This window comes from Oppia nitens, unplaced genomic scaffold (assembly GCF_028296485.1).
Source record: "Oppia nitens isolate AA-2021 unplaced genomic scaffold, nextdenovo-longstitch-racon4-pilon3 scaffold17_pilon_pilon_pilon, whole genome shotgun sequence".
NCBI lineage: Eukaryota > Metazoa > Arthropoda > Arachnida > Sarcoptiformes > Oppiidae > Oppia > Oppia nitens.
In genome coordinates, this window is record NW_026533196.1 from 406,464 (window position 1) to 431,622 (window position 25,159).

The 25,159-nt window shown below is 30.7% G+C and overlaps 5 protein-coding genes across 7 annotated transcripts; 3 read left to right on the top strand and 2 right to left on the bottom strand.

Moving 5' to 3' along the window:
* Positions 1-377: 377 nt before the first annotated feature.
* On the top strand, positions 378-6,047 carry LOC128965482 (vacuolar protein sorting-associated protein 8 homolog). Its single transcript, XM_054312188.1, has 14 exons — positions 378-572; positions 637-708; positions 765-1,110; positions 1,189-1,391; positions 1,478-1,584; positions 1,661-1,829; positions 1,893-2,015; positions 2,076-3,394; positions 3,466-3,625; positions 3,700-3,836; positions 3,905-3,989; positions 4,052-4,498; positions 4,960-5,841; positions 5,917-6,047. The coding sequence occupies exons 1-14, from the start codon at positions 537-539 to the stop codon at positions 6,031-6,033; spliced, it is 4,203 nt and encodes a 1,400-aa protein (XP_054168163.1). The 5' UTR covers positions 378-536; the 3' UTR covers positions 6,034-6,047.
* Positions 6,048-6,207: 160 nt separating this feature from the next.
* Positions 6,208-8,378, bottom strand: LOC128965371 (MAGUK p55 subfamily member 7-like). Its single transcript, XM_054312051.1, has 3 exons — positions 8,200-8,378; positions 8,014-8,141; positions 6,208-7,951 (listed from the first exon to the last, which is right to left on the bottom strand). Exons 1-3 carry the CDS (start codon positions 8,240-8,242, stop codon positions 6,347-6,349), a joined length of 1,776 nt encoding a protein of 591 aa, XP_054168026.1. The 5' UTR covers positions 8,243-8,378; the 3' UTR covers positions 6,208-6,346.
* A 783-nt stretch (positions 8,379-9,161) lies between these two features.
* Positions 9,162-12,039, top strand: LOC128965301 (WW domain-containing adapter protein with coiled-coil homolog). Of its 2 annotated transcripts, XM_054311957.1 has the most exons (5): positions 9,162-9,360; positions 9,615-9,651; positions 9,908-11,497; positions 11,567-11,694; positions 11,762-12,039. In XM_054311957.1, the coding sequence occupies exons 1-5, from the start codon at positions 9,293-9,295 to the stop codon at positions 11,841-11,843; spliced, it is 1,905 nt and encodes a 634-aa protein (XP_054167932.1). In that variant the 5' UTR covers positions 9,162-9,292; the 3' UTR covers positions 11,844-12,039. The 2 variants fall into 2 exon arrangements, with proteins under 2 accessions (XP_054167932.1, XP_054167933.1); XM_054311958.1 differs by lacking the exons at positions 9,162-9,360; positions 9,615-9,651 and adding an exon at positions 9,658-9,823.
* Positions 12,040-13,417: 1,378 nt separating this feature from the next.
* LOC128965611 (TGF-beta receptor type-1-like) lies at positions 13,418-21,836 on the top strand. Of its 2 annotated transcripts, XM_054312336.1 has the most exons (8): positions 13,420-14,120; positions 14,278-14,395; positions 15,096-15,253; positions 20,254-20,493; positions 20,559-20,789; positions 20,850-21,299; positions 21,372-21,502; positions 21,563-21,836. In XM_054312336.1, exons 1-8 carry the CDS (start codon positions 14,027-14,029, stop codon positions 21,686-21,688), a joined length of 1,548 nt encoding a protein of 515 aa, XP_054168311.1. In that variant the 5' UTR covers positions 13,420-14,026; the 3' UTR covers positions 21,689-21,836. The 2 variants fall into 2 exon arrangements, with proteins under 2 accessions (XP_054168310.1, XP_054168311.1); XM_054312335.1 differs by having other exon boundaries at positions 13,418-14,120; positions 20,559-21,299.
* Positions 21,837-23,928: 2,092 nt separating this feature from the next.
* LOC128965593 (uncharacterized) lies at positions 23,929-25,158 on the bottom strand. The gene is made up of 3 exons (XM_054312307.1): positions 24,843-25,158; positions 24,497-24,773; positions 23,929-24,435 (listed from the first exon to the last, which is right to left on the bottom strand). The coding sequence occupies exons 1-3, from the start codon at positions 25,037-25,039 to the stop codon at positions 24,268-24,270; spliced, it is 642 nt and encodes a 213-aa protein (XP_054168282.1). The 5' UTR covers positions 25,040-25,158; the 3' UTR covers positions 23,929-24,267.
* Position 25,159: the final 1 nt, after the last annotated feature.

Sequence of the window (25,159 nt, forward strand, 5' to 3'; positions counted from 1 at the left end):
ACAATATTGATAAATGTATAATAATTGGTCACAAAATGTTAGATAATAAAACAATAATTGAAATTATATTTTGATTATTAATTATACATTACCGGTATAGTATTAATTGTGTTAATTAAATGTTAAAATGTACTGTACACTATTATAATGTATATTTTTTGTATTTATATCAAGTTTGAAAATAAAATTAATATTCAAAAATATATTTAATTAAATTATGTAAAAATTTTGTAAATTGTTTCAATAAAATTAGTTGAATATTACATATAATGTATTAAAAGAAAACAATTTTAGATAAAAATATTTTGTTTTATTTATTAATATTTTGCTGACTTTTAGTGCATTTAAAACATTGAAAGCATTGAAACATTGATTGTTTTGTTTGTAATAATACTTTGTATACAAACACCTCATAAGCCGTCAAATTATTAGTGAATGTATTGTCAGATGATCTCAAAGTATGACAATTTGCACGTGTTTTACATCGATATTATGATGAAACACGAGTTTAGGACAGAGTATTATCACTGAAGTACATGATGTCGTCTATTATCGAAGATATCGACTTTGATGTATATCCTATATATCGACACAATCTGTTTTTACTAAAATTATTTGCTGTCATTTGATGGTTAGGTCGATGAGGAAGAATACGGCATACCTTTGCCTGAAGACCCGATACCGACAATTGAAAGCATTATAAATGAGGTCTTATTTCATACATTTATTATAATTATATATTAATTGAATTAATGGACAAACAGGACAACGACAGCGATTCAATTGGCAGTGATGTGCCGTCTGATCTCAAGTCATACAAAATTAACAAAACTTTGAATGAAGTGATTGATTCAATTGACAATTCTTCGATTAGTAGCTTTGGATCGAAAAGTCTTAAGAAATCCATAACAACACTCAACTCTTTGGACTCTAAAACTAAAAAAGATGTCTGTATTGGATCTGTTATGAGATGTTCAGAGTTACAGCAAATATCGGCTCAAATCAAGTCAGCAAACAGTGAACGGATAAACAGTGGCAGACCTACTGTTGTCACCATTTCTAGTATTTATATCGCTGTCGGCACTTCTCACGGATTTATCCTTTTATTTGGTCCGTAATATTGCGAAAAATTTTTAAACTTGTTTTTAAAAATTAATGAAAAATATTATTAATCTATTAATAAATTAGATTTGCGTCAAATCATGAAACTATGTCTTCGCACTAGTGATAACTTTGGATCAGTTTCTGCAATGTCTATAAAGAAAGATAACTCTCGACTTGTATGTGGTTATAGTCGCGGAAGTGTTACTCTTTGGAACCTACAGTCTGGAGAATTGATTAAAGTCTTCAATGAATTACATACACCACAGACATCAGTGCTTTATATTAAAGTGATTTACAAATAACTTTTAAAAATTAACAAAATTTTTGTTTATAAAAATGTTAATTATAAACAAATTGTTTTATTGTATTCTAGTATATGTCTGATAATAATTTTGGTGCACTCAGTGACAGCAGTGGATCTGTTTTTATGCTTGAGTTTAGAAGAAAAGATATAATCTCTGAGTGCATATTCTCCGGAAGGTTTGTTAGTATTATATAAAATAATGATATTTAACTAATTTAAGACAATTTAATATTTTTAAAAATAATTTCTTAGTCGAGGAGAAGTTTTAGTCATTGAACCACTTTTATTGCCATTGAATATAAATATTGATGATTTGCAACATTTTAATAACATTTGTTTGCTATCGATGGCAACGGTGACCAAAGTTATTGCTATTACTTTAAGACCAACCATTTGTGTGCACTTTACACAAGTTCTTAAGGTTAGCTAATATTTACTGGTAATTAATTTCATTTCATATTAAAATATTTAATAACAATTATAGGGCAAAACAGATACTTTACCTTTAATTAGTTGGCAATTTGTTACGGTTCAGGTGGCAGAAGATAACAGAGTCATAGATCCTGTATTGCTATTTGCGAGAGACACCAGTGTTTATTTTTATCAGGTTTTTGCCAAACATTTTAATTGATTTTATTGTAATTGTATTTTTTAATTTGATTTTTAGGCCAGTTATAAAAGTAGTAGCAAAATATTATTTACACCACTGATGAATATAAACCTTGATTATACATTACATGCTGTTATTTGGCTAAATCCACGAACCATTGCAGCAATTAATGAATCAAATGAGATGTATGTTATGGATGTAAAGTCTCAAGAGATACTCGACATTATAGACATTAATAATATTAAGATGGTTTACGGAAGCGCTCACTTTAAGTCATTAGAAAACGGCCAAAACGTGAGCCCACAAATGTTTGCGGCCGCGCGTAGGGCTTGTCAGCACTCAATTGTTTTGTTCAATGTTGGCATTTCTGGCACCAGTTCAGCCAATTTATTAATTTTAGGATTGGAGTCAATCCACATGTTTTCTATAAGAAATTGGTCCGATAGAGTGGATGTGTTAGTTGAAGAAAACAAATTTATTAAATCATTAGACCTATGCTTAGAGTTTTACGAAAATAGAGCTAAAGCTATGATAGGCTTAACGGTTAAGAAACCTAAAAATCGAGAAATTGTTAGCAAAAAGATGATTGAAATTATTAACAAATTTGTCGATCATATGCTGAATCCCATTAATAGTGATAACACTAACAGTGATATTCTAGTCGATAATTATAGATATGTAATATTAATAGCTATCAAATATTGTGTATCCATTGAGGATAATCAAGCGTTAAATGATTTATTTGAAAGATTTGCAAACGACTCGATTACAAAAAATATATTTTTGGATTCATTGAAAACACAAATCTTAAATAAAAAGTTTAAAAATCTGAGTCCTTTTGTTGCTAAAGAATTGATTGTTTATTTGGAAGAAAATGAATCATTTGATGCCTTGGAGTCCATTGTAGCTCATCTTGAGATCAGCTCATTAGACATCCATCATATAATGACCGTTTGTCGCACACATTATCTTTATAATGCCATTATTTATATCTATAACAATGCTTTTGATGACTTTATGACTCCTTTTGATGAAATGATTAGAGAACTAGAGATCAGGGTCTGTACCGGACAGCTATTAGATCCAGAAATGAACAAATTGGGTGATAAACTACTTAATTATTTGAGTTGCATATTGCGGGGCAAATGTTTTGTTGCCAATCATATTATAAACGATGAAAAGAAATTATTGTTAATCAAAGAAATGCTTTTGCAATTAACAAAACCTATTGATACCAAAAGTCGTTATAATAATCCATTTGATGACAAAAGCTTTCCTAATCTAAGAGTTGTTTTACATTTCAATTCCGATAAATTTTTTAAAGTTTTATTTAAAGCATTTGAAAGTTTTGATACAGAATATAATGAATACTCATTGTAAGTCTATTTAATACTGTTTTTACATTTAAACATTTGATTTAATATATTTTTTGTTGGGTTTAATTAAGTGACGCTCAACAGCAAAAAATAGTTGATATATTAATGCAAATAATGATCGACAACACGGGCTTTAATGAACAGGAAATCTGTTGTCTTTATAAGTTTATTGCAAAACTATTATCTAATAAACGAAACAATGTTTCCATCAAAAGAACACATCTCGAAGAGGTTTAATTTATTTAATGTAAAATTATATATAATTTAATATAACATTTATAGAATATTGATTAAAAAAATAATAGATAATTGACTATTTATTTGTTGGAGAAATGATATCATTTGATGAAAGACAACAACTACTGTTGGAATTGATTCAGTCGGACATTGGTTTCGTTTACGATGAAAATCGTATCTTAGAAATGGCACAAAACGGCAATTTGTTAGTTGTCTATAATTTTTGTTAAAATCATTTTTTAAAAATAATTAATCATTTAATTCTTGACACAGTTTTAGAATTTGTGAATTTATTTACATAAAGAATAGAAATTGGGGGCAAAACTTATTTACATATATTAGAGATGTTAATCGACAGGTTTGTTGTTTTTTTAATAAATTTATTATTTTAAATACAATTTATTATTTTTTTAATTTTAGAGTCATATAATTGATTACATAAATCAAATAATATTGTCGACTAATGTAACAAATGAAGAGAAAGAGGCTTTTATTGATAGTATTTACTCTAATATTGAGAGTATTATTGAAATTAATTATCAAAAAACAGCTAAACTTTTGATTGATATCTTAGACATAGAAAAATGTCATAAAATATTTACTTCATTGGAATCAAAACCTATTGTTTTATACAAACTATTAAACGGTTTATTATTAAATCCAACGAATAAAAGTCATAAAAGAGATCTTTCGACCGGAAGTTTAGATTTAGAGTTGCTTTCATTGAAAGAGCAAAGAAAACAAATGTTATTAACAGACAACAGAATTCAGGAAAAACTATTAGAATTGATGTCAACTTTTGAACCAAATTCTGTATTCAATGCTTTGAATGTTCTCCAAGACTATGATGTGGACAATATGTTAGTGGTATGTAAAGCATTATATACTCTATTTATATACTATTTTCTAAATTTTATAAAAAAGTAAATTTCTAGAAAGTTTCTAAATGAAATTTTGAATTTATGAGATGTCCATGTTAATTTTGTTTCTCAAAATTATTTTCTCTATAATTTAATTCATTAGATTATAAATGCATTGATTTCAAATTTTATGTTTAAACTAATATCTATACATTTTAAAAGTTGTTAATTATAGAATAAATATTTATTTTAAATATTGTTTATTATCACATATATAATTGTCTTATCCCAGAAACTTTATAGAATTTTTTTTTTGAGAATATTTATTTAAAAATTTCCATATAATATATATGCCAATGCATTAAGTATTTCACACAATTTTTCCAATAGTTACTTAATTTATTGTAAATTAAAACTAATGTAAAAATCATTTCAATAATTATTTGACTGTATATTAAATTTTAATAGTTTACTAAAAAGTATGTCATAAACGAAGCGACAGCTTATTTGCTCGAAAAAAGTCTGCAATTTGAAGAAGCGTTTAGTATATTATACAATGAAATCAATGATATTATCAACTGTTTTGACAATTCAAATGTTAGCAAATTTTGGGACCAAATTGAAAATAAAATGATATTTTTGGTTGACTTTTGTAACCGTTGTTCAGTTAAAATGGTTGACACGAAGCAAAAAGAAAATCTTTGGCTTAAGTTATTGGAGTCTATGTTAACAATAAATCAATTGATTAAGAACTCATCCAAAGAATATTTGGATAAATTAAATCAATTAATGAATCGCTTTATTAATAATATGACTCAATCTATAAACATGACGACTGTTGTCGAGACTATTATAAACAACTTATCAGACGCTGAAAGAAGTGGCGGACAATTGCTTACTATTAGGGAATTATTAATAAAAGTTTGTGAAAATTATAAATACGAAGAAACACTTTTGCAAACGACTATTAATTTGATTTTAAGAGAATTACACAATCAGTTGAGTCAACTGAAGAAAGAGACCAATAGAGCTAATACTTGTCGTCAAAAGATTTGCTATATTTGTTCAAAACATCTCATAGAAGAAGATATTATTTTATTTCATTGCAAACATTGTTTCCATGAGAAATGTCTTTCTATTAACAATAAAGACACCATTTGTTACATATGTAGTAATGATAACAAATTTCAATCGTCTAATCATTTGTTTTCAAAAGACGACAATTGCCAACAAAATCAACAAAATATAAACCGAAAACAACAAAATCTAAACCGAAAACAACAAAATCTAAACATAAGTCAATTGAATGCTTTGCGATACATTAAAAGTGATCAACTAATTGATTCACGAGTTTGTTAACAAAAATCTTTAAATATACAGTATTTTTATCAATTAATTAACGCTTAAATTTATATTAATATTTAGGCAAACATTTTGAATCAATTACCGAACACAAGAATAATTTTGAATTCAAGCGATAAAATCAGTGATATGTTTAAACTAAATCTTGCGCCTCAATGGAGAAAATTAAATAATTGTTAAGTAAATTTTAATTTTTTAATATATTTATTATATAAATATTAATTTTTTGAATTATATAAAATTTCTCTGTTTTATATTAAAAAGCTGTATGTTTTAAAATGTCATATATTTTTATATAAAACTTTGATTTATGGACAATAAATAATGGAACTAATGTTAAGACTACTTAGGTATTAAATTTAGGTATGGGTTGAGTATTTGGGTTACAAATGACTAGCTATTAGATACAATATAAATATAATTATTTGGCAAAATATAAAATTTATAATAAAGCTTTGACTAAATAAGTTGACTATCAATTGGGCTAATTTTATTAGCCATGAGCCCAACCAGTTGGCACCCATTTTGGCTCAATTTCTAATGAGTGGATAATTTGTAAGAGTTGTCCAAATGTTGTACTGAATTCATCATTAATTAGCGTTACGTCAAAATATTTTGAATACAAATTATAGAGTTTATGGGCACTAAAAATCATTTTATCAAAATAGTCTTCAAGTGATTCATGTGATGGACTCTTATTATATGCTTCTCTTCGCAATGCAATTAGACGTTTTAAGTCATAAGATGGACGCACGAAGATTACATACGGTTTAAACTCAGGTGAATACATGCGTTTGAGTCCCTCAGCGCTTAGGTTTAGTAAACATACAAACCCGGCATTAATGAGCTTTTCTATGCTATCTTTATGGAGACCATAATAATCGCCATCAAAGAAACACAATTCAATAAAATTATTTTTTCGTATCTCTTTTTGCATCCAATTTTCACTAACAAAATAGTAATCGATTCCATCTGATTCGTCAAATTGCTTGAATCGTGTCGTATGAGCGATGGCTTGTCTAAAGTGATTGGGTTTCTCATCAAATAATAATTTAATCAATGTTTTCCTACCGACGCCTTTAGGCCCAATCATTACAATAGGCCTATACCTGTTTGGTCGAGGAAAATATCTGACCACTGGCTCATATGTGGCAATTTGTTCCCTATCGAAGACCATACTATGCCTCACATCGTACATCATTTTTTTAACTTTGCGTGAACTCCAAACTGATTTACGGAACGGACTCTTAAAGCCGGGAATTATCTCAATGTAACGATTTTTGTCAAAATGGCTTTTAAAATCACGCATTGCAACAATACGTCTTTCTTGAAGCTGTTGTCCCGGAATAAGTCCGGCAAATGTTTGACAACATTTTTCCGGTTGTTCTGCAAATTTGCAGGCCTGCCACCAATTGGGGTCTTCTCTATTTACAACATTCAGTATATTTCCCTTTTTGAATGGTAAGCCAATCTCATTACACGGTAGTAATGTATCTTTGGATGGATCGTAATCAAAGAGTGCGCGAACGGTAATGAAACTGTTGCTAACATAATGTGAATTGCAATTATCGGCCAACAATTTAAAACATATGACACCTTCCTTACAGTTGCGTTCAAGTAAAGTGATTATATCTACAGGTGATCGGCCGCGAACTGATATGCCGTTTACCTCAATGATCTGATCGCCGACATGAATGAGACCACTTCTATGTGCTGCTCCTCCAACCAGAACTCTGGCCAATAAAACAGCGCCCGTTTTCTCATCGATTTTAACGGTAGCGCCAAGAGGTTCGTCATTCTTAACAATCCTTACTATTTTATAGACCTCAGTGTTGGCATCGATATCATAATTGATGTAATCTTCAGTGTATTCATTGGATGGCAAAAGAGGTGAATAGTCACTACGGGCCACACAATCGGCCGCAAACAATATGGCTCTCATATGAGGGTTTGAAATGATTTGACACAAATCTTGACATTCAGATATCCATTCATTTTTCAATGCATTATATATTTGTGTCATTAAATTACTAGAGTTTGACTCTAAAGGCTTGAATTGATTACTATTTTTGTCAAATTTGGACATTTTCTCAAAAATCTGTTTAAATAAACAATGTATTGAAAGTTATGGCAATAATATTATTTTTAATCAATGATTACATATATAAATGATTGAATGCAACGATTTTCCAACAAATTAAGCAAACATTTGGCACTTAATTGAGTCGATTGGCCATCGAGTCGGTCGCGGCTTTCGGTGGCCAACCATCGCAACAGTCGTTGAAATCCTATTCAACAAACTTTTAAAACCAAACCATTAAAAACATTATTTCAATCAATTAATACCTGTTTCAGCAAAATATAAATCGTTTGTATAATCAATAGTCATTGTAAATGATATATAATTTTAAATCAAATAAAAAACTAATTCAACAATCAATTGAAAACTTAATTTTAGACAAAAATTAATTTTATGACAAATAAATTAATAAATAATACTTTCATTATAAGTAAAAACATTAAAAACACAAATATATGTCATAAGAGTTATATAAATATATCATAAAATAAAACTAAAAATAACATCAAAAACATTGTTTACATAATTTGTTTGTCTTCTTCATTGAGACCTAATTGTCACCAATGGGTGTGATATCATGTCATCAATGACTGTAAATATCATCACATAATTGACATTAATTGTCATCTTTTTAGTTAACATTTTGTTTATCGCATATTAAGCGACAAAACTAATCGATTGTTAAATTGTTTGCAAACATAATATTAAAATATATTTCATACAAATTGTTATCAATTTTTTGTAAACATTATGTAATTCAAGAAAAGTATTAAATGTTATGTTTTTTGAGTCTATAATTATATTACAATTTTGTTCACAAATAGCGTTACAATGTATTTGTATTCCCTTTTTAAATGCAATTACAATAACTTTAATGGCGTTTATGTCAAACACTTTTTTGGGTCACATTTGTTGTGAATTTATTGTTAAATATATATATAATGTATATATTTAAGGATTAATTAGAAATCTATTAAATAAATTGATAAAAATGTATAACATTTAAAATTAATAAAGATTTATAAAAATATATAAAAATATATATTACTTATTAAATAAATTTAGTAATTCATACAATAGTTGTATGAATGCATTGAATGTATTGATGGTTTTGTAAGTTATGAGATGATCCCTAAATGAGTTGCCTATAGACGAGTCCATTGATTGGATTGACTCAACTCTATGTGTATATACTGTAGAGTAAAATACAGTACTTTATACTACAGTACTATAACTTATAGCATATATAGTATTAATGATTGTATTGTATATTATGTTAGTGTTTGAGTCAATGGTAGGAATGGCAGTGAATGTATGCAAACATATAAAGTGATAGTTATGTGAATTGACATCAATTTGATGATTGTTTTGGCCGTTAATGTCATTAATGGTATGCAATCGAGAAAATGCTTTCGACTTAATGATGGGTAATGTCATAGTCATCGATGACAATGGATGTGATGACAGTGACCAACATTTATGGCCACAAAATGACTGATATTTTTGCTCACAATATCACACAATAGACAGATAGAGACGCCATTTATGACAATCCAAGCATTGCATTACCACTTGATCTCAGTTGATATCTATTGTATGATTGTAGTCACTGTCAGCACATCCAACACTTTGACCATTGAATGTATTGATAATTAATGTATTATTTTGTATGTCATGACAGGTATATGGATAAGAAGTCATCTCATCATCACTTAGAGGTATAAGCATTACATGTGATGAATGACTTGTAATTTGCAAACATAACAAATACTCGACCATCTCTTGAGATAATTTGATCCATTGAGTGTAGTATTGACTAAATGGGTTAATCTAACATTGAGATAATAATAGTCATTAAGTGATTAATAATTGAAATGATTGATTAAAATTGTAATTACAATTAAAAACAATTAGTTAATTAATTGCATTAAAATTATAGATATTTAATATAATTAAATAATTGTCTCAATTTAGGACTCAATGAGTAAATATTCGTCGAAAAGTTTCAATAGTTTTCCCATTTGTAACGACTCTTCGCATGGAAAGCATCGGAGGACATACTCGCCAACCAATGGCTCTAACAGTCGGTCCCGAAGTGTATCTCCAGATAATTGGAGTCCAAATCGCAGTGTTTACGGCAACAAATCATATACGCGAAGTAAAGATCGGGACAGAGATAGAGATCGCGAAAGAGACAAGTATTATGAAAACCGGAAGAAAATTGTAAACTCGCGAACATCAAGAAGTCGGTCACCGGTTGAGTCTAAACATGAGTACAGTAAGAGTGTTAATAACCATTCAAGTCATGACTTAAACAATGATCACAAAAGTAGTTCCAATCGTAACAACAATAATAATAGTATAACTAGTTTTCGCGGTTGGAGAGAACAGAAGAGTTCTACCGGAAAAATATATTATTATAACTCAAGAAGAAGTATATCCCAGTGGGAAAAACCACAGGAATGGATGGAATATGAGAGGAGACATTCCTCCAAATCTAGTAGACATTCTCTACGTGACAGAAGTGATAAAAACCATAAATCACATTCAAATGAATTATCCACTCAAAGAGATAAAACTGAAAAAGACAGTTCCAGAAGTAAGTATAGTGGAACTGCTGGAACTGATAGTACCAGTAGTAACAGCAACTCGAGTAGTAGTATTAGATCTCATTCACGACGTGATGATGAGTTTAGGCCATCATCTGAACGCATCACAAGCATTGACTCTAAACGCGTTCAATTAAATGATACTAAAAATAATGTCTTGAATTGTGTAAAGCGTGAACCACTTCACTCTCCATATGAATCTTCAAATACTGTTTTAAATAATAATAAAACGAATTCTAATAATCAAACAAATGATATAAATAGGACTCAAGGGATCAGTTGCACCAATAATTACAATAATAACTCTGGAAGTGCTCAACAACTGTTAAATCAAATATCTCAACCGTTATCTCCGACACAAACACAAAATCTACAGAAATTAATTTTATCGAATCCAAGTTTGGCTGAGTTGTCGCGTAATATCTCTGAAGAGGCTTTAAGAGCTATTCAACAGGCCTTACAACTGACCGTTAAGGCCACTGACAGTAAGAGTCAAAACAGTCAATTGTCGAGACATAGGAACGATAAAAGTTCGCCAAGAAATGCATCGACTGTTAGCCTCAATAGTGAATCACCCGTTTCGACATCAGAGAGACATTTAAGCCACCATCACCATCGACATCATCATCATAACCAACACCATCACAATCAACATCACTCCCATTATAACCAACTTCAACACCAGAGTGCAGACGGTATCCGACAAGAATTGGATCTTTTAATAAGTCGATCGCACATTAATAAGTCACCCAATTCTGAAAAGAGTGCGATATCCTCGACCAGACACGACAGTCCACCTTCCAGTGTTACCAACATTTCGACTGCTATTAGTTCTGCATCGCTTAAGCCATCAGTGCCTTCAGTTCCCGCACTAACACCTTCTTTAGCCAACTATTTCCGCGACGATTTAGTAACTCATGTGACCGGTTGGCAGGCGGAACACGCGGAGAAACAGGTATTTTATTACATCTACTATTTTGTAACTGATTTTATGTTATGGTGTTTATTGGTGTTTATATATTAGGCAAAAATGTATTCAATGCAATCACATGACATCGGAAGTCTTCAGTGCACTCGAGTGTCTGCCGAACTCAAAATGGCGCGCTCTCTGGTCAGACTCACCGAAATACAGTCTACTCTTCAGGAACAGAGGTTTGTCCACTATTTAGACGAGTATATGCTTTATATTTATTGATTGTTTTCTTAAATAATACAAAAGGATAATATTTGCGAGACAACAGATTAAGAATGTGGAGGAATGGAAGGGACAGAATTCATCCCAAACTTCATATCACTCCTAGTATTTGCAATTTGTTTTTTATATATCATAATTATAACTAGTGGTTAATAATTGCGATCAAATCAATTATATAATACTATTGTATATTTAAAGAAATTATTTTATGTTTACATGAAAATGTTTAATATTTTTTCGATCGAAAATTGTATATTTAATTAAAAAATAAGTAGCTTTTTAATGAAACAACTGGTAGTCCCATTGTTTTTCATAAGTTGTTATTTTATTTTACAAATTATTCACTAATTTAATTGTAAAATCCATTTCCCTTCACCTCATAACGGGTCTCATAAAGGATAAGGAGTTTACTCTAATTTATTTCGTTTAATAAAGCGTTTTGCAGTTTAATTAAGTTTAAATTAAATGTCTCATTATTTCTATAGAAATTTATTGTTAATAAAATGTTTTCAAAATCATTTGTACAAATAATTCATTACTTTTAAATAAAAAAAAAGAAATAAAAAAATATTTAATAATGAAATAATATTTGATTTAATTATTTCTTATATGTGTGAGTGTATGTAACCAAATATGATTGACTTAAAACCGGAACAAAAAAGTGATTTTATCTTTAGTTCATAGGTTTCGGTTGAATTGATTTTCTAAAAATCGATATAAACTTAATTTAAATTAACGGTTCGGTTCCGACCACTGCTAGTCACTGATGGACTTTACAATAGACATACAGTAAATAGTATTTGTTTTATTAAACTGACACTAATTATATGTTTTACAATTTTTTTTATTTCAAAATACAAAAATGTGCGTCACTTAAGATCAGAAAATACGGTAAAGTCATTGAAATAAATATATTATTTGATAAATTGTTGTTTTAACTTATAATCAATGTTTGTAAATGATTATTATAAATTATATCATTTTTTGTGTATACAAATTAACTGTTATTTAATTAACCATACAAACCAATGTAATTAATTTATATTTACAGTATCATTACCTTGGTCAACATTACAGTATATATATATATCCCAATGACAATAATAAACAACAATAAAACACTTCAATTTAATTGTCATTTTAGGTGACAATAAAATCAATAGTTATTATAAAAATACACTAAATTATTGGCTATACATATGACTATATAATTATATAGATTGTAATATTTGGCTAATATTGACAAAACATTAGACATTATTGTAAGTAAACAAAAAAAGTTGAATGATTTGCAACAAAACTTTAATTAACTGTTGATTTGAAAGTTTTAATATTAAACTAAAAAACTATAGTAAGTTGTGGTCAGTACTGAGTGTCCCAAATGAGGAACTCATGTTTGGTAGTCTATTGCAGACAATAATTGTCTATTAATATGATATGAGTGTGTGTTTAGGCCAACCCCTAGACATACCTGGGCTTCCACTGAGTCTATTGACAGACACAACACTAAACACTACCGTCTGATACATAAAAACTTTATTCAATACTAATATACTGTATATAATATATATATATATATATATATATATCGATACTATGACACACTATTGATGTTAATATATATATATATTTGCATAACATTTGTGCCATTAATGTCTTAAATATGATTCACTTGTAATATCACACAAAAATAGATAAACAAAAATCAAGTCAAACAACAATTGATTCAATTATTTAAAGCAATTACTTAAATGAGGTCACAATAAACAGGATTTACTGTATGTCTAACTGTGCGACACTTGAGTTAGACATCCAGTTCTGGAGATCACGTGATGTCTGATTTTCGAGACAACGATGGATAGCATAGACACAACTGTCCATCAATGATGTGCTAATCATATAGTGGGGTAAATGTGGGGTAAATGTGGGGTAAATGTGGGTTAACTCAGTGTGTATTGACTATTGTATGACTTTTAGGGACCAATTGATGACTGATATTATGGTCTCTATTGATGTGTTGTCTCGTCTGAAATGGTCAGCCATTCTCTGTCTGTTTGAGACAACAATTGATGTCTTTTTGATTTTCATGAGTTGTTTCTAACACAACATGACATCACTTACCACTCAATTATATGTCTTGTGTCTCAACAACTGATCCATTGGTGACACTATTAACACAATGATTGCAATTAACGTAAAAGTGTTGATCACTTGAGTTGTCTAATGAACTAATGATTTGAAAATTGATTGTTTGAATCACTCATTGTTTATACAATTTAGACAAAAGCCATGTTTTATACACAAATGAAATCTATTTTGTTTAACAAATCAATTGTTTTATTATTATTACTCTCTATTTGTTTGACCAAACATTTAGCTAATGGTATGTCTTATAATATTTTTCACTAATATTTAAATTAAATTATAATATATTGATATCATATACTGTATCATATGTACTGTATTTTTATAAAATAAAAATGTAATTTAAAAGATATCATATAATAAATAAATAAATGATTTGAATGGATGTGTTTCAGGTTTGAAATGTCACTGCGATATCTGTCCTCCGGAGTCAAACCACACGTGCGATACGGACGGTCTGTGTTTCGCCTCGACATCCATTGATGATAAGGGAGTCATATCACACTCATACAGGTATTGACGGATTATTATATCGACAAATCGTCATAATTACCGATCCTATTGTTTAATTGCTAAGTATTTTAATGACAACCCTTTAATCTACTATTATTTTTCCCTAAAGTAAACCCAATATAACTAATTTAATGTAAAATAGTTACTTAGTTTTGATGACTATTATGTAATTAAATATTGATTTATTCAAAAATAATTTAATGAATTAAATGTATGAATAGATAAAAATATGTTAATTAAACAATAAGTCGGTAAATACCCTATTATATGATATGACTATTATATAGAATATGTTATACTGTATATCATATAAATTATTATATGATATGAAGTGAAACATTGATTTTAATAAAAATGATTAATGAGTGGGACCTGTGATGTGTATATCAATTGGTGATATCGATAGGTGTGTACAAAAAAGTGAATTATATCCACTCGAGAACCCGATTATATGTCAACATTCAGAACCGTTAAACTATAAGTTTGTCATCAAATGCTGTTCTGAAGGCGATTACTGTAATGCAGGCCTCAGACCAACTCTAACGCCACCCACAAGTGGTAAGGATTTTAATTACATTTATTAATACCACTCTTTTCTTCTCTTATTTTGCTGACATTTGAAACAACCAATCAATGAACCATTGAATTGATTGCACACAAACACGATATAAAAACACATGATATGACACATGAATGACAGATGTCTGGACAAAGACAAGATCTTTCCCCCCGAAAACCCCTTATGGTGTAAATCAGAAATATATTTTCCTAAATCAGTTCACCATTGCTGTCAACACAGAGATTTCTGTAATAAATATCTTCGTCCGACTCTACCACCAGTCACTCAACCTCCCTCAGGTGGGTCTCATTCATACATACACTACAACACCTGAAATATCATATGATTTGCAAACATTGGCCATCGATTCATGTGTGATGTCTGTCCTAACTCTTTACTAATCTGTTATTTGTTTCCATTCATTGCACGACTGTTTGTTGAAATGATGTTTATAGTAAAGCATTACCATTACTAACACATACTTATTAATAAATTAATACTTTACTTTGCTTTACTTACATAGTGTATCAATAATACTGTATATAATTTATTGATTGATTTATATTTGACTGATACTCAAAGCTTTAGGTATTAATTTGACTTAACTTTGTTGACAATTAAATTAAGTTAATGACTAAAAGCACTATTTTATACTTTATATAAAATATCCTACAAATTATAAATACTTTACTTAAAGCTGAGATTTCTTATGAAATAATATATAAAATTAAAAATCTATTGAATTGATATTTGCATATATTTTATAATTGATTGAATAGCACATTACATTAATATACTGTTAATAGCATTGCATAATACTTTTCTAATGTATGTTTTCCCGATGCCTACCAAATGATAAATATTTATTAGGTATCTAAGAGATCACAATAAATAAATTGTTGCACACATAGACATCAATGTCTATTATCTTTAATTTTATAATCTTTTTGTTATTTATTTTATACTGTATCTTATTTTTAGTACATTTTATTGTCTTATATTTACACATATCATTATCATTGACCTTTCAATACCTACCTTTCCTGGAACTGCCTGTCATTGACCACATCCAGTGGCTCCTCAATGACCGGTCAGTATCCTGGTAAGGGATTATCTACTATACAAACCAACCAATACCTGTATCTCCCGCCATACATACCTCTCTATATAAACCCTATCCACTGTACATACACTCCAGTGTTTTACTGCCTCTCAGTCAGTGCTTCTCATACTCCCTTACTGTGCACATCGCTGCCAGTCATTACTGCTACTAATACCTGAGCCAAGCCTCAGCACCTATACCTGTCTCACACATACACTCCACGTGTCCTCTTAAATACTTACCATTTGTATCACCATTTGATCCATTGTTTTACAATAAACTTGTTATTTGTTATCAATCGTGTCTTCATATCATTCATACATATCAGTGATCGGTCTGACCATTCAGTCCACTGATATCTACAGACATACCGTTCGCTGGCCAACCACTCACTGTAGGAGAAGACATCGGAGATTAGGATCACTCCTAAGCCTAGCCTTTGGACCACAACTGCAGATCGGATCTCATATCACCTGTTGGTCTCACAACGACTTACTGGTGATCTTATAGTGGATATCTGTCTCATACCGACACATATCTACTAGTGTTTGGTATTGATTAGACGGAAGTACAGGTCTCATACCGACCCACGCTAAGTACGACCGGTCTATTTGGACATCAATTGTCTAAATAGACATTCCTCTGGAACTAAACAATACCACACCACAACAAATTGGCGCAGTCGGCACCGATCAACAATAGATCCCTATCTACGCGTATTGATGTCCACTCCTATTATCTCTGGCTTAACAAGACACGGGACATCATATCTACTTCAAGACAACATATCTGACGAGACAACCACTGAGTCCGAAGAAATGTCTCAATGCGGAGACAACACAAACAATGCTGACCTGACCGGTCCAACCGCTCTCAGCACTTCCAATGGCACAACAGCTCCGCAACTCATTACTGTAAAGATACCGAAGTATAATGGCTCTAAAGACACACCACTCCGTATAGAAGCATTCCTCCAGATCTTCGAGCGTGTATTCACTCATCTATCCGACGACAACAAACTTATTAAAATCGTTGAATTCCTCGAAGGAGACGTCGCCAACTACTATGGATCAGATATACTCACCAATCTATCCATCACTTGGACCGAAGTCAAGGACCTCTTGACCGGTCGATACACCCATTCAGATATACCTCCAGAAGTAGCCGCAACTCGACGACGTCAACAAAGAACTGAAACCATCCGCACCTACTTCGATGGCAAAATGGAAATCCTCCGCCGCCTAACCAACTATACGGACAGCCAACGCGCTAACCTACTTACAGAAGGCCTACTTCCCGAATACCGTGAATACTTCTATGGCCGCCGCTTCCAGACTCCGAGCTTATGGCTCGAGATGGCTCAAGATATTGAAGCAGACAAACAACGACATAACAGACAGCACCGGCCGCAAGGATCGTCTCACTACACATCCGACAACAGAGGCGACCGGTCCAACAAAAAGCATAGCAAACCAAATCAGGACAACAACAACCGCTCAGACAAACGTCCGCCATATTCATGTCGTATATGCCGCGACAAAGGACTTACTTCATGGCATTATCACAAAGACTGTCCACACAAATCATCCGACTCTTCATATGACAGACAGCCCAACAATGACAACAACGGTCACACCTCCGAAGTGACCGGTCCTACAAACCATTTCATCCGTCCGCAAGCAATGGCTACTCATGTCGTAGCGCAAGACATGATACTGATTCCTGGGCGCATCGGACGCTTCGAATTATCCGCTCTCGCAGATCCCGGTTCCACCGTCGACTTGATGCCACTACATGTAGCAAAGCACCTCCGTCTCCGCATCGACACATGCAAGTCGATGACCATCTCATTGGCCCGTGGATCTGTCCACACTTTAGGTGAGGTTACCTTTACGCTCACCATGAATAGGATGCCGCGCACCGTAACAGCACAAGTACTGCCTGGCTTTCAGTACACTCTACTCCTATCCCTCCGCTCTCTTGGACTCTACGACATCCTTATCGACACCAAAAATACTAAAGCAATATTCAGATCATCACAACCGCTGACCGGTCAGCAATGCCAAGCCATTAGCAGTCGCCTACCTATTCATCCAAACCGGCGACCGGTCAGCCCATTGAATCAAAATAATCAACAGTCCACCATTTCTACTACTTCGCCCCGCATAGGATTGGCCGCCAATCAGCCAACACGACACCGTCAGTATCGTCAGTCACATCAACAGGCGCCACAAGCCAGCCGAGTTATTGAGACGCCCAGTGCTCTCACACAGGTAAGCGTGAGTACTACCGCTGTACCGGTAACTTTGGTAAACTCTAAAGCCGATACAAATGCCGCTTGTCGTATGACTACCGCCGACCAATTCCTATGTGAACCTCCAGCCATCCAAACATCTCAACCATCGGACTCTGGACCGATCCCTACTCCTCCAGCTGTCACCCGTCTAAAGCCTTCTTCAACTTTCAAAGAGATGTTCGATAATATCCGCAAATCCAGACCTACCACACGACAACCTACCGTCAACTCTACTCCGGACAACCACTCCAACCGTACCTACAAACAGATGTTCAACAAACAGCCGCCTAATTCAATACCGGACCGATCGACGCAATCATCGCACCGTCGAACCCGATCTCCTGGTCCGCGTCGGACATCTGTGGCCACATCTATCCTCCGCGACCAGTCTTAAAGCGCCGGGGAATGTTGCACACATAGACATCAATGTCTATTATCTTTAATTTTATAATCTTTTTGTTATTTATTTTATACTGTATCTTATTTTTAGTACATTTTATTGTCTTATATTTACACATATCATTATCATTGACCTTTCAATACCTACCTTTCCTGGAACTGCCTGTCATTGACCACATCCAGTGGCTCCTCAATGACCGGTCAGTATCCTGGTAAGGGATTATCTACTATACAAACCAACCAATACCTGTATCTCCCGCCATACATACCTCTCTATATAAACCCTATCCACTGTACATACACTCCAGTGTTTTACTGCCTCTCAGTCAGTGCTTCTCATACTCCCTTACTGTGCACATCGCTGCCAGTCATTACTGCTACTAATACCTGAGCCAAGCCTCAGCACCTATACCTGTCTCACACATACACTCCACGTGTCCTCTTAAATACTTACCATTTGTATCACCATTTGATCCATTGTTTTACAATAAACTTGTTATTTGTTATCAATCGTGTCTTCATATCATTCATACATATCAGTGATCGGTCTGACCATTCAGTCCACTGATATCTACAGACATACCGTTCGCTGGCCAACCACTCACTGTAGGAGAAGACATCGGAGATTAGGATCACTCCTAAGCCTAGCCTTTGGACCACAACTGCAGATCGGATCTCATATCACCTGTTGGTCTCACAACGACTTACTGGTGATCTTATAGTGGATATCTGTCTCATACCGACACATATCTACTAGTGTTTGGTATTGATTAGACGGAAGTACAGGTCTCATACCGACCCACGCTAAGTACGACCGGTCTATTTGGACATCAATTGTCTAAATAGACATTCCTCTGGAACTAAACAATACCACACCACAACAAAATATATAATTTTATTATTAGATTAGAAGTCATTGCTTTTGAATGATTACTAAATATATATAAGTTTTAATAACAGCTATTAATAACACGCAACTCTCAAAAACTACAATTACATAGTATTTATTGAAACTGAAACAATTGAAGGCAATGTTTGTAATATAAATACAATAAAAAAATGATAGTATCATTAGTTTTTTGAAATAACAAATTGAAGTTTATGTGTTGAAAGTGAAGATTTGAATGAATTTCGCCAAAAGGGGATATCGGAGGGTCTGATGTGTTGTTGGAGTTCAGGTATCGCATCATTTTATATGAGTTTCTTGACTGACATCATCTTAATTGTTGCTCTTTTCATAAATTTTTTAATTCATATCATTTTATGTGCTTTTTTGTTGAATATATTATCGATAAATCATATGCTTTAATTTAAACATAAAATAATTGTTTATATCTTAGTACTGTATTTTGTTAATAATTAATTCATTTCATATCATATCATTTAATCAATAGTTTGAAAACAATAATAATAATTTTATAGTTATTAGTTTATTTCAATAACATTAAGCTTAACGATGTTGTATAATGAAGTAATAAAAAAATAATAATTTATTTGTTTAGTCGAGTCTGACCGCGACAGGAGTGCAATAGAAAAGGCACTTATGATTGCAACGCCTGTATGTCTCTTATGTTTAATAATATTAATTGGATTTACTATTTGGCAAAGAAGACAACTTAGGCAACCATTTCCTATTGATGTTGAAGGAAGTGTCACCAGTAGAGATCCGTTATTACCGCCACATTTAGCCGGACAAACACTTAAAGATCTTTTAGATAACACAACTTCAGGATCGGGATCAGGTTTGATGACTTTAAAGTGAATTACGTTAAAATTATTATTATTGATTATTATATTTTACCATTAGGTCTACCACTTCTGGTTCAAAGGAGTATTGCCCGTCAAATACAATTAATTGAGATCATAGGAAAAGGACGTTTTGGTGAAGTATGGAAAGGCAGGTGGAGGGGGGAATCGGTAGCCGTTAAAATATTTTCATCTCGTGATGAGCGGTCCTGGTTTAGGGAAGTGGAGATTTATCAAACAGTTATGTTAAGAAATGAGAATATTCTTGGATTTATTGCTGCAGACAATAAAGGTTTGATAAAATTGATAAAAAAAATTACATATGATTTGTTAACACTACTATTGACATCAGATAACGGCACGTGGACTCAGCTTTGGTTAATTACTGATTTTCATGAAAACGGGTCTCTTTTTGACTACTTGAGCAAAATGACTGTTGATACTGCAGGTATGTGTAAAATGGCCGCATCCATAGCCAATGGGTTGGCACACTTGCATATGGAGATATGTGGTACACAGGGAAAGCCTGCAATAGCTCACAGAGATTTAAAGTCAAAAAATATTCTGGTCAAGTCTAACGGCACCTGTGCTATAGCTGATCTTGGACTAGCTGTTCGTTATGACTCATCGACTAACTCTGTGGACATTCCTCCCAATCCCAGAGTTGGAACAAAACGATATTTAGCACCAGAAGTCTTAGACGAAACAATTAATTTAATTCATTTCGATTCATTCAAAAGAGCTGACATTTATTCATTTGGTTTATGCATTTGGGAAATTGCTCGACGATGTAATGTTGGAGGTATTCAACGATTTATTTTTCACATTTAATAAATAATACAATAATTGTTAACAAATTGTCTTCTTTTCTTAGGTATTCACGAAGAATATCAATTACCATACTATGATATGGTCCCATCTGATCCAACCATTGAAGAAATGCGTAAAGTTGTCTGTACTGACAGACAAAGACCTCAGATACCGAATAGATGGCAATCTTGTGAAGTATGTCGTGTTGTCCTTCATTTTAGTCATTATATAATATTATTATTATTATTATTAAAGGCATTGCGAATAATGTCCAAAATAATGAAGGAATGTTGGTATCATAATGCGGCCGCAAGACTAACTGCGCTCAGAATCAAGAAAACGATTGCGAATTTAGGAGCTCTGGAGGACTTAAAGTTATAAATAGACATAATTTATAAATAATAGATAAATATTTTCATTTTAAATGAAACAATTTTTAATTGATTTTGTTTTTAAATCTATAAACACTCATTCATTCATAACTTTTAAAGTTATATATTGTCGATAAACCATCATTTCATATATACGTCAAGACATTTTTATATTAATATATATATATATATATATATATATATTTACATATTTATATATAAATTATCATTAGATATAAAAAAAAGTTTAGCGACAATTTTTAGCCATTATTTAAGGTCAACCCTCTAGTAGTTATAATCGCATAAATAACATAATAATTATTTTTAAAGTTCAAAGTTTTAGTTTTTGCACCATTTTTTTGTTTCTAAAATAAAAAGTGATATAATTATAATTTTTTGGTCATTTTTATGGCTTATCAAATAATTTAATGCGAAAAATCCTAATGTACTGTAAATTACTGTATGAATTGAATTATGTGTAATTTTAAATAATAAAAAAAATCTCATATAAACTTATAAAATAAAGATATAGTCATTTTACTTATTGTTGGTTTAAAAATACATTTATATTTATTTCAATATTCGTTTACATCAACAACAACAACAAATATTAATTTATTATATTTATAAAATTTAATTAAAGTTGTATTTTATTTTAATATACAGTATATATTTTTCTATAAATTGTTAGTAAATTGTGTTTACACTGTATTTTTAAAAACATGTAATCAATAAATAACTATACAATGAAAATAAGAGAATATTGTGAAAAGTTGAACTTTTTATACAGAAATACAAATATGTTTTATTGATAGAAACTATCAATTTTTCAGCAATTTTACTAAAAAATTAATTAAAATTAATTAATTGATTTATAATTTAAAGATATATAGATATTTGAAATATCATAATGTATTTATTATTTCAATGACAACAGTGACAGCATCTAAATTGTCATTTCATCATATGTTTGGTAAACAAACAAAATAATTATTTTAATACAAATTCGTTATTTTTTAAAATGATTATAATTTATAAATGAAAGTATTTTTATTGTACTGTATATAAAATATTTATCAAAATATATTAATATTTATTTTACATTTGTTTGTATGTCGAGTATTACATAGTAATATATAAATTATTGACATATTTAATAATTATTTAAAATATTAAATAGTTGTTATAATACAGTAGTTACTAAATAAAGCCGAGTAGTTATTTTCATATAGTTTTTATTTATTTATTTTTAAATATTTGCAAATAATTACATTAATTTTGTGGTTGAATAACATATTCAATTTTTTCTTCAAATCAGGCATTTTTACTTATATTAATATTTTTTAATTTAGATAAACTTTAAAGTTTTATAGTAGTAATTGTAAAATGTATTGTGATTTATAAAAATTAAAAATTTCCCAGAATTTGATAGAAAATTATAGATTTATTTTAAGTTGACGTGTTTATCAATTTTTTCAAAATTTTTTCGGATAATAGGGACATATGTTATTATCCATCCCTTCATCGTTAAAAAAGGAAAAAATATTTTATATTATTATAATAAATATTATAAAAACTAAATTATTTTACATAAAGATTTATTGATATATATATAAAAATAAATTTGAATTGAATAAAATTTAGTCATACTATTTAACAATACCACTAAATATAGTTTAATATAAATTTTGTTATTAATATATATTTTTAGAATTCAATAGTCGATAGAACTTAGAAATAGATTCTCTCTTAAGGAGAAAATTGCGAACTTTTGGATAATTAAATGAAAGACAAGAAAATTGAATCATTTATTATAACAACAGATAAATACAAAACATTTATTATTCAATTTATTTAAATTTAATTATACCATTAGTTATATTTTTTTGAATAAGATATTTTTTGTTATATTATGATTATTATAGTAAATGTTGATTTAAATAAATACTGTAATTTACAAATTATTTCAAACATATAATAAAATACATTTTTCATATATCGTATACACAGTATAAACTAATTATAAAAACAAAATGTAACTTGTATACTGTTTCACCATTTATATTAGTAAAAATGATTAACACTGATATTTTAATATTTCAATTTTAAGTTTTTTATTATTAACAGTACAATTAATTTTAATGATTGCCGTATAAAAGTTTAATAAAAGATTAACGATAATAAATATTATTATTATTATTATTATTATGTAGATAAAGATGTTTTCAAAAATATTTAAATAAATTATATTACCGGTAGTTTAATTAATTAATAATAAAATATTATATTTAACTATTACCGTAATCTGATTTAATCAAATTATAATAATTACACAAATTAAGTTAAAATTTTGATGAAATATAAATTATCAAGGTAATGCTGCTAAAATATCGACACACATATAAATATCTACAGGTAAGAAAAAACCCAAAATTGTTATTTTTGAAACTGAGACCAATAAACAAAATATAAATTACTAACAAATGCTTTTTAAAAAGACAGTCGTATTAAAGGCACTTCACATCCCATTAATTATTGAATATCACAAATATTTTATAACTAAATCTACATAAAACTAAATCCATTCAATTATAACTCGTCATGTTTTGGTCCACTGAACTCTTCATGTGAAATGAATCCATTCTTGTCTTGGTCTTCGTGTTGAAAAATTTCTTCGACGAGTTTGTCCTGTTCGGGCAAATCCTTAATACCTGCTTTGGCCGCTTCGGGCATTTGTTTCTTCAGATATGAGCTCACCTACGGTAAGAGTATTAGATTTATCGGTAAGTCTTATAAATTATATAAAAATATAGTAAACCTCTTCTCGTGAAAGAAGATTATCATCGTTGGCATCAATTTCTTTAAACACATTGACAGGAGTTGGTCCATCACCGACAGCAATGCACTCGACTTCAAAAATAAGTGTCGCTTTGGGAGGAATGCGATCGCCGGCACCGCTATCGCCGTAACCCAAGTGTGACGGAATCGTAAGCTTTCTCTTCTCTGTCGGACACATATCAAGCAATCCCTGATCCCAACCTTTGATCACTTGTCCGATACCTAATTGAAACTTAAACGGTTCGTTACGGGTGTAACTAAATTCATGAAAAGACAATTTTGATTTAAATATGTTTTCTTTGTATTAATCATCAAATAATACAAACCTCGAGTCAAACTCTGATCCGTCTTCAAGAGTTCCCTTGTAATGCATTGTAAGCATATCTCCTTTGGCTGATTTGCGACTGCATTCCTCCGGTTTGGACAATACTTGCATTTTGAGTTCAGGAAGTGCTTCATCACCACTGATGACATTCAAATGACACCAAATAACAACTATGCAAATATTGATAGCGAATCTCATTTTGTGGATCTATTAGTTGATGTCTTTACTGATGACAATCACTTAATCAATACAATTCAAGTCCACGTGTGCTATGATTTGTACCTCAAATTACACTGACGTCTAATACAACTAATATTA